The sequence below is a fragment of the Corvus kubaryi genome, unplaced genomic scaffold (assembly GCF_017639235.1).
Source record: "Corvus kubaryi isolate FWS band 111438036 unplaced genomic scaffold, C.kubaryi_AGA036_p1.0 138, whole genome shotgun sequence".
NCBI lineage: Eukaryota > Metazoa > Chordata > Aves > Passeriformes > Corvidae > Corvus > Corvus kubaryi.
In genome coordinates, this window is record NW_024580672.1 from 10,117,835 (window position 1) to 10,132,407 (window position 14,573).

General features: G+C 46.3%; 1 protein-coding gene across 1 annotated transcript in view; it reads left to right on the forward strand.

Moving 5' to 3' along the window:
* Positions 1-14,573, forward strand: part of HPSE2 (heparanase 2 (inactive)) — a 107,538-nt gene that overhangs the window by 11,336 nt on the left and 81,629 nt on the right. Inside the window, exon 3 of the mRNA XM_042018505.1 lies at positions 2,971-3,132. Coding sequence (XP_041874439.1) covers positions 2,971-3,132 — 162 coding nt within the window. The remainder of the gene's footprint in view (positions 1-2,970; positions 3,133-14,573) is intronic.

Here is a 14,573-nt window from a genome sequence, read left to right on the forward strand (position 1 = left end):
GGGTACTGACCCGGCCCGCCGGGGGCACGGCTCCTGGCCTGCCGGTTTTGGAAAATCCTCTGGGGCTCCCACATCTGGAGTTCTTTCGCACTCCTGCCAGGAGCTGCTCGGTTCCGTGTTCTGCTGGGCAGTTTTATTGCCTTTTTCTTTTTTTTTTTTATTGGGCTCAGGAAGGCCGTGAGTGCCCTTCTCCTGCCCACTCGGGGCTGCCCTGCCCAGATCCTCCGGGGTACCCTCTTCCTTCTTGGCCTCCTTGCATCTGTCTTCTTTTTTTATCTCTTCCTTTTAAGATTTCAGAGCTGAGAACTCCTTGCTGTCTGCGTCCCTCGGGTTGTACTTGCTGAGATTTCCCCTAGGCCTTCAGAAGCTGTGGTCTGCCATCCCTCTTCCCTCAGTGCTGCTGGTTCAGCAGAGTGGTGCAGAGGTGCCTGTGCCTCCTTCCCTGCACTGAGCACAGCCTGCTGGGGTATGAAGGACCAGGCACTGACTTCCTTGGTGAGATCCATATCCCAGGCATCTGCCCACAGTTTCAGCTGGAGTCATTATGACTGTGAGGTCCACCTCCATCTTCAAGTCTGGCAAGTTTCTTGGGTTCTTCACCAATCTGAGAAGACAGGACCTTGCATGTCTTGCCTCTGCTTCCTGAGTGTCTGCAGTGGCAGCATAACTATCAGAGAGTGCTCCGACTTCTGTGCCCTACATGCTTTCCGCTACCCTCACAGGGATTTGCCTGAATGTGACTTGACATCTTTGTGGTAATCCCTGTCACAGCAGCTTTATCACAACACTGCTCCTGCTCTTCATTCCTGGGCCTGCCCTTTGTCCCCAGGCCCTGCTGACAGTGCATGCAGAGCCATCCCTGTGGTCCCCAAAGATGGATGTCACACAGGACCCACTGCCATGGTCCTCTGCACCCTCCAAGGTGCTGGACCCTGACCCTGCTCCTGGGCCAATGGTTCCTCCACATGGGTCCATATTGGCCCTGGTTTGGGTTTTAGATGTCATCCATTCCATTTAGGAAATAAACTTGTTTTGACCCAGCCTGAACTCCCTTACAGCAGTTTGAAGAGAATTGCAGACAGCTTATTGACCATTGAGTTTCAAACCTGTCTGCCTCTCAGTCTTCTCCTCCTTCAGGGCCTCCTTGATGTGTTTGCCTTCATTCTGCCTTGGGGTGGGGGGTGTACAGCTCTTGCCTTCAGTTCTGTAGGAAGGGAAAACCATCACCCAGGAAGGTGAATGGCTGTTCATGGGCTCCACGTGACTCCAGCAGCCCATGGCAGCAATACCCTTTCTGGTGTGGGAGAGAGGTAAGGTGGCATTTCTCAGTCTTCAGTTCTCCAAATATTTCACACAACAGGGGTTCAGGATTTTACCATTCATTAGTTGGGCAAAGGTTGGGTAGGTCCAAGTCTTACTTAGTGCCTACCTAAGAGAATGTGCACTAAAGCACAAGTTTGAGGGGTGTGTGCTCATTAGCTGCAGAGGAACATTAGTCCTTTCTCTTGCTCCATCTCACTGATGCCCTTGTGCTGGGTGTAGAAATATTGAACCATATTTTCATGGTAGCTGGATGCTGCCCAGTATCCACTCCTGAGTATGCTAGCTGTGGGTGTAGGAGAGAACTCACGTGGCTAACTACAGACCATGGGTACTTTAATGACATTGCTGTTCTGAGCAGTCTGTTTTAGACAGGCTTTAGAGAAGTTGTAATAATCCCAAATGCAGAAAAGAGATAGAACACATCCTGGGCAGGGAAGTGTGGTGAGTCTAGGATGAGGCTCAGAGACAGGAAGATAATGTGGCTTCCAGTCCTCCACTGCATGTTTGGAGGCAGTTCCCTGCCAGCCCAAGACATAGCACGGCTTTGAACCTAAGTTTGCTGAACATGAGATTGGACACCTCAAGAGACAGGAGCATGACTTTTGGAAGCAACTTAGGTGCTTCTTGATGTGCATAACCATAAAGGAGCTGGAGAGTGTGTGTGGAGCAAGGTGTGACTCTCTTCTGACAACAAGCTCCTTCAGCAGCTTTTAGCTAGATGGGAATTGAACCAAGCAAAGATCAACCTCGTGAGGCAAAGTAACCTTATGCAATGTGGTGGAAGAATTCCAGCTTCGATCCTTGCTTATCAGAGCTGGCCGTCTGAGGTTTTGTAAGAATTATCATCTGGTGCCTGTGGATCTGAACATGTTACAGAGTTTATTAAACTCATAAGGGACCTTGCAAGGACCTTGCAAGTTTGCACCATTTCCCTCCTGCTTAGACTGCCATATCTTACTTGATTCTTGTTCTGCCTTGCTACTTCATCATTCCCTTTACCCAGCATGTGAGTAGTTCTAGGAGAGAGAATATCCTATTCTTATCTCACAATATGACTTAGAGAATGCTCATACGAAGAGAAAACAATTTTTGAATAATCCTGTCTCCTGAATGTCAGGCATTAGAAGGGTACAGACATTTGCTCAAAGAGTCATGAGCCATGCTGACCTGTGATAGCTGCAGTGAAGATAAACAAGGTGAGAACAAGCCTTCTTCATCACCTCTTTGACAGGCAAGGTTAAATGGAAGCCAGGGGTTACTGAAATGGGATTTAGTTTTTTCTCATCATTTAGTGTCAAACACACATGTAACAGGGTTGTAATATAAATGTTGGGAGATTTTGCACTTTCCTGTGAGGGAGGGGTCAGCATTGTAAGAGAGCAACAGCTAGGCAGGTAAAGGATGGAAGGGCCAGTAGGTTTTGTGAGCATACAACTTGAGGTTTGTGTGGAAGAAAAGGAGACTTGGGCTGGGAAGGGTCATTTGATAGGTGGATCCAAGGGGTTTGGATTCTTTTTTGGGGTTGCTCTTGCTGAGTGATGATTGTGTGACTGTCATATTGGCTGGAGATGATCCAAGCATCTGGCAAAAATGAAAATGAAAGCTGAGGTTTGGCCATCTCCCTCTTTTCTTTCCCTTTTGCTGTAGACATTGTTCGCAGCGACATTGCCCTGGATAAGCAGAAAGGCTGTAAGATCGCCCAGCATCCTGACATAATGTTGGAGCTACAGAGGGAAAAGGCAGCTCAGATGCACTTGGTTTTGTTAAAGGAGCAGTTTTCAAACACATACAGCAACCTCACATTAACAGGTAAGGCTGCAAGACCAGCTCGGGAGCCAGGAGCTGGGTCTAGTTCTTGCTAACTCACAGGTGTGTTAAAACCCTCGGGTTCTTCGCCTCCGTATGAATCAGCATCTCTCTGGCTGCTTCTGTTTCCAACCACGGTTACTGGGTATTGGGAGGGAAAGGACCAGCAGGAACTGGAGGTGGACTCATAAGGCCTCTGCAGCTGGCACCTATGCAAACACTCCAGATTTGGTGTCCCTGAACAGAACATTTTCTACAGTCTGACCTAAGCAGAATACCACGGCATGTGAAGTGCTGGAGAAATCTCCCTGCTAACTGTTCACGTCGATGGGGCTGCAGCAATTACTAAATTTGGAGTCCTTTAAGCTGCAGCTGATTTTTTTTCTTTCCAGAGCATGCACTTTGTGTGAACCCAGTAAATATTAAAGAGCAAATATAAAGGGATAATGGCCTAGACAGAGATGAGAGGATACTCTTTTTCTGGCAACTGTTTGTATTATCCAGGGAACAGAATCTCGATGGAGGAGACTGCCACATTTTGGATACACATTTAATGGTGCTTGTAAAGGACTGATGTCTTCAGGCAGTGAGTGGGCAGAAAGATGGGATCCCAGCAGCCAGCAGGGTCCTTTCATATCTCTTCTCCTTATCACTACAGCTGGATGAGCCACAGACAACAGGAAGGAGGAAGAGACTAATAAATCAAACAGGACCCCCTTGTCCTCTTGACAAGTCCCTTTCCTGTGAAAGGCAGGCAGGCATCTTATTTTTATAAGAGAGAGGGCCCTGTGCTCTGTCTGGGGAGGAGATGGCAAACCCCATGGTGGCCTTCCCCTGCTGCTGGGCTGGGAGAGACAAACTGGTCCTGAACAACCTCCTCCTCTCTGCTGCCACCCCTAATTCAGTGCCCAGCCCCTGCCTGGAAGCCAGAATGGGTCTGCATCCTCACCAGTAAGCTCTAGCTCTCCTGGGGACATCAGCTGTGTTGGAGCTCTAGGGGACCCCACAGAGGTGGGATGGTGACACCAGCACTACCGAAAGGCTCAGCCCAGGGGTCACTGGATACTGGGGCCATGAGTGTAGCTGAATCGCATCATTCCTGAGGGCCCAGCATTTAAATGGGATCCTCAGAGCCGTTTCTCATTCTCTGTAACGTAATCCACTTGGCTGTTTATTCCCAGTACAACTGCTGGAATCAACATTGTCAGCTTTTCCCCTGACATCTTGCTTACTTTCCACTAAACAAACTTCCCTCGAGAAGTGAAGCTGCTCTCCCCTATCCTCCTTCCCTTGCTGCTTCAAAAGCTCTCTGGCATTGCTCACATTTTTTACAGAACCTGCAGAGCAGAGGTGCTACCTGGTTATCAGCTTAGCTCTTAGCCTTTCCAAGTGTGTTTACAGGATAGTTCAGAAGGTTTTAGCTCTCGCTCTCCAGGGTGGAGAGAGCAATTTCACCATAATATTACCCAAAGAACTATTTTAATGTTCTTTAACTCCCTTTGAATGTGAGCAGAGCAACTTCATAATTGTTATGAAGTTTAATCTTTTATTTCATAGACGTAGTCTGAGAACATGGACTCTAGACAGCTAAGCATAATATTTAACTGGAACTCTACTAACTTGTGTAAATATTTCCCTTCTCTGTGATGGATCTGGTGTTTGGGGGTAGAGGGGGTTGTACATCTGTTGCAGAAGGGCATTTCTTACCTTCAAAATTCAATCAGAGTTTGCTTGAGGACTTCTTTTTGTTCTGCACAGTGGGTTTGTACAGTGCTACAGGGAGTCCCCAGGTCATGAGGCAAGGTGCAGAGCAAGAATACAGATGTGGTTTAGGGAGTCCTTAGTGAAGGACTGAGTTTGCAGGGATGGAGTATCCATGAGATCCTTGAGAACAGGGTTTCCTCCTGGGGGTCTGTATCTAGGAGTCACTTGACCTCATGCAGTGCATGTACTGTGGATGACCTTCGGTGTCCAGCCCAGACTGCAGGAATATTGAACCCCACACCTCAGTGTGAGAGGGCTTCTACTACTGCTAGTTCTTTAATTGTAACCCAAAAATGTAAATGGAATATCTTGCTCAAAGTCATATGAGAATAAAGGTGCTTTATGATGGGATAGCTACTCTAGGAGAGCTTGAGAGTAGAAATACTACTGTGTGGCACGTTTATTCCCTCACCAGTACCACTACCACTGTAGTGATCTGGATAAAAAGTCCCATTCCCTTCTTCCTCTTCCTTGTTCTCCTCCTCCTCATCCTCCTCCTCCTCAGTAATATAGTTATATGAACAATTTGAAAGACTATAGATCAGGCCTCCCACTCTGCCTGCAAGTGTGGACAAGGGATTCTGCCAACAAACTTTCATGCAGTATCCTCACGGGTTTAGGAATGAAAGCTCTTAGAGTGCAGGGCATGTGATTCTGCAGTCCCTGTGGCATCAATGTAAGTTGGGGGCTTCTTCAAATCTATTCACCAGTTGCACATAATTCCCAGTGTGTTCCTTATTTCAAGCATCAGGCAGGGCTCTGTTGTACTGGGATTTAAGCTGTTCACAGCAGCAGGTACCTCCAAGGTAAGAGGGTGTCTTAAAATGAAATGTGTGTTTTTGTGCTAAGACACAACTGAGACTGAGTGAAACCAGGCAGTCTTTCTGGCTCTCATTCCTCCAGGAACACATGTGAGACTCTGGCTTAGACCACTTCGGTTTCTCTCATCAAGTACGAGCCTTCCTCAGCTCCTGTCTGCAGGCTTTCTCTTGCATCTTGCCGCTGCTTTCTGTATGTGATCTTTCCAGGCTTACTGAGCCTGCCTCCCTGACATGAGCAATCGCCTTTGATCTGGGACAGTGCTATTTGAATGCTGTAAAATATTTTGAGGTTTATTAATCTTTGCTGTTTCCCCTGCAGTGCTCAGAGATGGGTATCTCGTTTCACAGATCAGCATCTCTCATGCTCCCGGGTCAGTCCGCGGTAGAGCAGGGGGAGAGTGCACAGCACTGCCTGCTCGCCTCTGGGAACCAGCTCTCTGAGCTCAGCCCTCCGTGGGATGGGGGAGCAGAAGGAATCTGTCCCTAGAAACGCTTCTTTGCTCCTTCGCAGCTCACAGAGCAAGCAGCGATTCTTTTTGTGTTTAGGATCAGCTAGGGTAGAAGTTGCAATCCTCACAGCAGGCTCCCCTCCTTTGCAGCCCTCAGAAGAAATGTTCAGGCCACAGGAAGGTTATTTTGGAGTCCTGGAACCGGGTGGAGGTGGGGGGGGGCCGGAATGTACAACATAGGGCTGGCAGTAGGTGAGGTGTGAGGAACTGCCTCGGGCAGCGGAGACACAGTGTGCATGCAGATTTTAGAGAGTGAGCTTGTGGGGAGTGGGGCAGCATCAGGCAAAGCTTTGACAGACTTAATCCAAATTTCTCCACCTGTGGTGCCAGTTTGGGCTGGGGTAGAGCACTGCATTTGTGCTTTGAGAGACTGGACATCCACAGGTTTCTGCACTGTTCTTAAGTAAAGCCTGTTAAGCCTGTGGAAGAGGAAATTGTTCAGGTCAATAGACATATGTGAAAAAGTGTCCCCTCCTGTATTTGCACGAAGTGTTAAGGGTAACCGAGCTTCCCAAGAAACATGTATGGACTATAAATTTCCCTCAAATACTGCCCCACTGCTCATTCTGAACTATGGAGAAACATCTTTCTGCTCTACCTTCTGCCCGAAACTGTGACACGGATTATTTCTCTGCATCAAGAGACTAATGATGAGAGCTCTCCAGCCTGCCCTGCCACACCATATCTGCACTGAAAAGCCAGTGAGGAGACTGCAAGGTGTGTGGTGGGAGCCCTGAATCCCTGTAATATCATAGAGCACAGCCTCTAAAAGCAGTGATTAAGGGGCCAGACCCTCCTTGCATGGCATGGAATGCTCCCAGTTGACCCTCTGTGGTCCCACCCTGCTGAGGGTATTGGCAGTGTTTCTCCCCACTGCACTGAGAGAGACTTGGAGGGATTAAACTCAGGTGGAACTGATTGGAACGGAGCTGAGAGGTGCCTTCAGTGCATTTCACTGTCTGTGTCCAACACTGCAATTGGGTGTTTTACACTGGCATCCCACTACCCCATTAAGGTAATTAGATAGCTTAAACACTGCCATAACAGCAGCTGAGATTTCTCTGTGAGGTTATTCCTTGAAAAAGACCTACTTTTGGAGATGTTAGCAGCCATGCAGAGATGCTCTTTGTCCAAGGTAAGTGATTTGGGGGTATGAGGTGGTGGTGACAGAGTGCACATCTGCTTTTCACGAGCGGGATGTGTAATGTGGGATGAGTGGAACAAAGCAGGGTAGGAGAGCAGAGAGTATGCGTGGCTACTGCAGAACACTTATGTGTGGGAGGCACAGAGCAGAGATGAGGGCAGTGTGTCTGCATAAAGGGCTTGCTAGTGAGATACTGTCCCACAGAAATACATTTTTTGCTTCTCCCCAAAGACAACAAGAACCCCAGTTGTAGTTGTTCTTTGGCAGGGAATCACACGGCTCAGGTTGAGCACCTGTGACATGTGTGTTCCCTGCACTTGTGAACCTCCCCTGGTGGTTTTGTGATTCCTGCTGAATGCTGTGGCTCTGGGAGATAGTGGTCCTTGAGCAGGACGTGTTTGTAGGGCCTGAGGCTCATCCCATGGAGTGCTGGGTCTGGAGACAGCCATGGCTCAGAGGCTGCTCTCACAAGAGGGTGTGTGTAGGAGGCAGGGCATGGGGCTGGGTGTGTTTTTGGTGCCTGTGCTGCCAGGCAGTAAGGCCACTCTGGTTATTTTTGCTGGAATTTTCCTCAGCTCCACCTAACTCCATGGGACTGGAGGGTGGGCCACCTTGTGATATGGTACCTGACAGGGTTGTTGCAAGGGTAAGTACAGCTTCCTTGCCCTTTTGGCATCTTGTTTGGGATCAGCCTAAATGTGCTGTGGTCTTCACAGCAGTGATACGTATCATAGCCGTGTTACTGGGTGCTGCACAGGCGTGGTCTGCGCTGCACTGGCTCTCCAGCTTTCCTTCAAGGAGGGTGCTCCCTGGAGCTGCGTCTCAGGCCTGGGAGTGTATTTTGGACCAAGCTCTCTGCCCTTCTGTCCATCACAGTCCCTTATATTATACACATTATCCACAGAATTGCACAAAATAGATCTGAAAAGGACCTCAAGAGGGCATCTTCTAGCCTTTTCCATGGTAAGTCTGTACCTGATCTCTGCCTGGGGAAAGGTGGATGAGAAGAGGCAATATCTTTTGTGTGACCAGCTGGTACACTTGTAAAATCAGTCAAATTTTGGGGGGTTGAACCCTTCAAAGAAGAAAAAGTAGCATTCAAAGCTAAAAATACAGTGAAAATAGTTACCCAGAATTTGTCTCCTTGATAAGCACAACTGGGGTACTGGTGGAGAAGTCCTGACAGCAAAGGGAACACAATAATGTCATCAGCTCCTGTGGGAAAGAGGGGGAGAGAACTGTTGTGAAACACTGGAGGCTTTCCTGGGAGGAAGGGACCAGGAAAACTGTAATGTCATTAAAACAGTATCTGTACTGAGCCCATAGTTAATGACCAGCAGAGGTGCCAACCTTTTGAGGATAATTTGCAGGTGTCTTCTGAGATCTTGGGATCAGAACCAATGGAATAGTGCTGGGAAAAATAAATCTTGGAAAACAGTCTCTGGTAACTGAGTGGTTTTGTGCCATTATCAGTTGTTTATATGAGCTCATTCTGAAACAAAGTGGCTGTTTGTTTTTACTACAGAGCCTTGTGAGGGTGTTCGCTGTAGCTGAAACATATTGTGTTCCTGGGCATGTCCATGTAAAGCCTGCAGGCTGTCAGGGCTCAGCAGCCAGGCACCAGCACTGCCCAGGTTGTGGGGACATCACTGTTGATGACTCAAATGATGTGGCTTTATCTTTGTTTTAAAGCCTTCTGTGATGGCAGTGATGTACCCTCCCTCAGCAGTCAGCTCTAGGGCATAATTAGCTCTATCATTATGGGGTTGGTATTTTTAAAATCTCTTGCTTCGGTTTAAGCCCATGATGGCATGTCCTTTCCCCGTGGATATGGAGAAAAGCTTACAGCACTCCTTTTCTCTTTGCAGAAATCTTTTACATATTTGAGGCTTGTTATCATGTTTCCCTGAGGACTTCTGTTCTCTGCACTGAAAACTGCCTTTCGTTTGGTCTTTTCTCATGTCCATTTTATTTTCAAGTTGAATGGCACGTGCGTAGTTGATTCTGCCTCTTGAGGTCCCTTTCAGCCCTCTACAATTTTTTTGTGGCTCTGTGTTTCGTTGGGATCCCCTGGGCTCTCTCCGCTGGGTCTGAGGTGCTTTTTAAGTGCTTTGCCTTGAAATGAGACCAGTATTGCAGCTGAGGCCTTTCTTGACTGGGAAAAGCAGCAGGGTTATTTCATGTACCTGGTGTGTGACACTTCTGTCTGTATAATCATGGAATTTTTTGCTGCAATATTGCTTGTTCATGTCTGCAATTTTGTGTACCATTTCCCAACCAGCTGTGCATTTCCCACACAGAATTTCATCTAGATGCTATTTTCCTAATTTTCTAATTAAAATGTTACACAAAACTGGAGGTAAAGCCTTGAGAAAGTAAAGGTACAGAACATGTGTTGTCTCACATACAAGACCTTGTTGCTCTATAAAGAGAAGTCAGGTTGCCTTCACATGGCAGGGCTATTACTTCCAGCCCTTCCTTGCAGATGGATTGTTTGATGATTCCTTTCAAAATTTTTCCAAGAATTGAAGTTATGTTGGCTGGCCTGCAATTTCCTTGGTTTTTCAACCTGTTGAACATAGCCACTATATTTGCCCTTTTCAAGTCTTTTAGAACCTCATTCATCTTCCAGACATTCCTACAGATAGTTGCTGACGGACCTCCCCCTATTTTAAAATGTCAAACTTCCGCAGCTTTCATTCTGCTAAGGTGCTACTGTACATTACCCCTCTACTCTGATTCTTTTAATTGCATTAACTTTGTGGTCCTAATGTTATCCTTTTTTTCATGAGGTCTGAACCAACGAAAGCATTGAACATTCCTGCTTTAACTCTGCGAGCTGTTGACTATTGTGAAATTCTGTCCCAATTTATACCTCTTTGCTTCCTGAGACAGCTGTGAGCCAAACCCCTGGGATCCCCTGCCTTCTCTTACCCTAATTAGTAGTTTTACAACTCGTTTTGTGCTGACAGCATGTGTGTGTGTGAGAGAGGTCATGAAGGTGAATCTCTTTTTCAGGTGACACCCTCTAGTCTGTTAAGCCACACTTTGGCTTTCTCATTATCTGATTTGGTTATTGTTTTTGTAACTGTGGGAAATATGGCTTCTTGTGACGTGTTCAGGATTTATTAAATTCAATTTACTGTCCAATTTAACTAGCCTCACCAGAGAAGATATTTTATAAATTGTGAATCTTAAAATTAGCAATTATACATACATTATAATATGTAATGTCATTACCAGAACCAGCCAGTTCTGGGTGCTGTGTAGAGAATAAAGAAAACACATAAACCTAACAGAAAACAGATTTTGGTGGAAGAGGGGGAGGGCTGACACGCACTAACAGCGTTGGAAGGGCTTGTGGCGTGTTCAGTGTCATAAAGCAATCTATTAACCTTTTCTCCCTCCTCAGGAGGTGCTGAACTCTTTGGTCTGTCTCTTCCCACCGATACAGTTATCAAATGTCTCCTGGTTACTGCTGGCTGTGAGCAATTCCTGTGGAGCACTCGGCTCTTTCGCTCTGTCCCTCTCTCCTGGTGCTGCTCCTTTGTGCTCATCCACATCAGCCTGATGGAGCTGCCATTTCTCCTTTGCATGCTTCAAGCCACGGAGGAGTCTGTGAATTACCCTAATCGTACCCCTGCGTTAAGATAATTTACATCTGTTCCCTTATCTTGCTGTGTGTTTACAAAACACTGTCTTTCCCAAACTCTCTTTTCATTTGGAGCAAAATCTCCCTTGCCAACCCTCTCAGATTACTGAAGCCTCTGTTCTTAGAAAGCACTATTTTTATTCTGCCACTATTTCCCATTCTTTTTCAAACAAATACAAACACTCGTTCCGGGCTTCCCCGCCTGTGGTTCCTTCCACCTTCACGGCTTTCCCCAGTTTCTCTCTGTTGATGGGAATCAAACCTCAAGGAGACTCCTTCCTAGTTTTGTTCCTGTCACTTCTTTCTCAATTTTTTTTTTGTTGGTGCATTCCAGGAACTTGATGCGAGGCGGTGTCTGATGTCTTCCTTTCCCAGCAAATGTGTGGGCAGTTAAAGGTCCCTAATTACCAGCAGGTTCTGTATTTCAGATGCTCCCAATAAGCCGATGCTTCCGATCTCCCTGATTTTGTAGCCTAAAGCAGACCCCCAGTGTGCCAGTGTCTGGGCTCCTTCCAGTCTTACGTTACACACAGGTCTTTATACCTGCCTTTTGTACTACTGAGTTTCACCCCCTGCTTTTATGCTGGGCCCCAAGATCATCCAGAGCTTCTTGTGTGATATTTCTCATCCTCAGCTGTGCTGATGTTACTTTTCCTCTTTGTCAGCACGGTGCTTAATTCTGACTTTCAACCCCTGGAGCTCACTTTGCCTCTCGCCACCAGGTTAGGAACCCCCTCTCCTCCCACACTAACGTAATGCCTACGTGCGGCAGTCAAACCTTGTGGATTTTTCTTTCAAAAGCTGAATAGATTTGGCTCCTCAATCTTCACTTTGCCAAAGTCCTGTTATACCTCCTCCTTTGTCCTGTGGCCATGCAGGACAGACATTTCCATCCCGGAGATACAAGCCCTATATTGTTTTCCCATACGTGTATTATCTTGTGCTTGGCTGAATTAAAGCACGCTCGGTTGGATGGTGGCCATTGAGCCACACAAATTGGATCACAGGATGAATGAAGGCTGTTTTGTTCGTTATTTACTAACCTTCATTTGTGCTATCTGCAAGCTGCCTCTAAGGATCTTTTATTTATCTGAATGATTGGTAAAAACACTGCATCTTGTGGGATGGGAAACAAGCAATGGATAGGTCTTTGTCTCATTAGCCACTTCTGTCCGTCTACTTATGCCAAATTACTTCTATTAATGCAAGTTCTTAAATCAAGCTGTAACACCAGTTAGACAGGACTTGATTCTGTGCAACATATGCTGCCTGGTAATTAGCTGAGACATGAATATAATGAATTATTGGTAGATTCTCGTATTGTCTTTAAATACCCTGTCAGGTTCTCCTGTCAGCCTGACTGGCTGTTGGTCCCTAGGTCAGCAAGTCCTGCCGGAGCGCCAGCATGGGGTTAGGGCTCACCTACCCTTCTAGAATTACGTGGAATTCCAAGATTTATTAAAAATTAACATCAGCAGGTCAGAGATCTCCTTAGTGCACTTGGAGGTGCAAAGTATCCAGGGTGGGGGATTTAACAGTGTTTATCTAAAGCAGATGTTATCTAATACATCTTGGTCATTCGTAAATGGTGATGTATATAATCATCTTATGATGAGTTCATCATCATATTTTTTTCATAAATACAGAGTGCCTATATTTATATTTCTGTAGTTGCACTGGTAATTTTACCATGTGCAAAAAATAATACAACTATCTCTTCATTTTCCTTCTTTCCTGTATATTTAAATTCCCACTCATAACCCAGCAAGACATGAATTTTTCCATCATGCTTTTTAAATGCTGTATTAATTTTCTATACTTTGTGATTTGCAGTTGGTTGCTATTTCTTTAGCATTACAATCATGGGTTCTATTATCTTCTATTATTGCTATCTATACCACTGCATAAGGATGGGTTTCCTGCCAAAATCCCCTTCCAGCATGGTGCTGGAATATGCTGATTTTAGCCATCACCTAAAAACAAAACAAAAAAACCCAACCAAAATCCCCTTTAAATATTCCTTTGGTTTCTTTTGTCCAGTATTTTCTCCCCAAAAACTTAATTAGAATTTTTTTCAGCCTGGAGATGTTGAAGCAGCTTGTGTATGTATTTTTGACTGGGATTACGATCCCACTAGCTTTGCTCAAATACAGACTCGGAGAAGGTAGATGTCTATGTGGACAGAGCAGGAAACTGTGCCTGGTGAGTTCTCAGCATTTTTAAAAACCTCTCTAACTAACTGTGACATAGCAACTAATTTTGCTGCAGTTGGAGGAGTATCGCCAGTTTCAGCCCTCCAGCCAGCATTCCTGTGTGTTTGCTCCCTGTGAAAAATACCAGGAGCACTATTTGCATGCTGGGGATCGAGGATGTGGGACCGTGGTGTGCAGGATGCATCTGACAGACCCAAGCTTTGTGGCTGGGCTAACTCCTGGAGAGAACAGGGAGGAGAGGGGAGAGGCACGGCTGGTGAGCCTGGCTTGGCAGGGAGTGGCGGGGATAATCCCTGTGGCTGGACCCTGGCTCCTGCACCACGCTGCTCGGTGGGGGCACTGCCTGCTGGTGGGAACACGGTTTGCTTCCCAAGGCTGCTTCTCTAGTTGCTCTCTCTAACCCTTTTTCCATCTGTCCGTTCATTTATTATTTACCGCTTTCTCTTGCTCCTTTCTTCATTAGCTGGTTCCCAGTGCTCCTGGATCTGGAAGGGGCTGTCTTATGGGGAACACAAGGACAGCAGCAAATATTGTCACACTGCTCCTCTGCCAGCCCTCCCTGTTGCGGGGACAGGACTGTGTGGCACGCACAGTTAATTAAACTCTTTTACACTTTTTCCAAGCTAAGAAAATGGTCAAAATCCTGTAAATGAGAGTCCCTTGAGTCTTGGAGTCCCCCATGCAGTCCATGCTCTTCTTTTTCAGAGGCTCATAGTGGGGATGGATACACGGGGGTGGGAGAGTAACGTGAGAACCTCTGGATATGCATGCTTTGTGCAGCTAAAAGTGGTGGGGGAAAAGTGAGGTTACAAGGTGTTCAAAAGAAATTTTGGATCTCTCTTTACTTCATTAAGTTTTATATTAGATTGCTGTGCCAAGAGACACAATCATTGACTTTCTTAAAGAAATGAAAATCTCTGTGAGTCTAAATTTTCTTTTTTTCCTCTGATGAAAAGGTGGCAAAAACAAAGGTTTTATAGGAGAAACTGAAACCAGTTCAAATATAATTCTATTAACTAATTAGGGGAACTCTGGAAATGGGACTGAGACTCGCAGGCCTTTTTTTCTTCTCTTTGCTGGGGCACTCCAAGAATTGGATCACCTGGGGAAAGCATGTTTAAGAAATACCAGATGGTCTCTGCGATGCTCCAGCTGTGGACAATCACTCCCAGCCAGGCAATCTGCCTTGCTGTCGAAGCCCTCTAAAACTGTGCTGCCCATTTGTCATGCTTCTCCAATTGCAGCGCTCTGGATAGCTTCTTTTTTCCTTGTCTGGCTCTTCCTTTCCAGTTTTTATCACCCACCCCCTCCATGAGCTAATGTAGTAACATCCCTTCATTG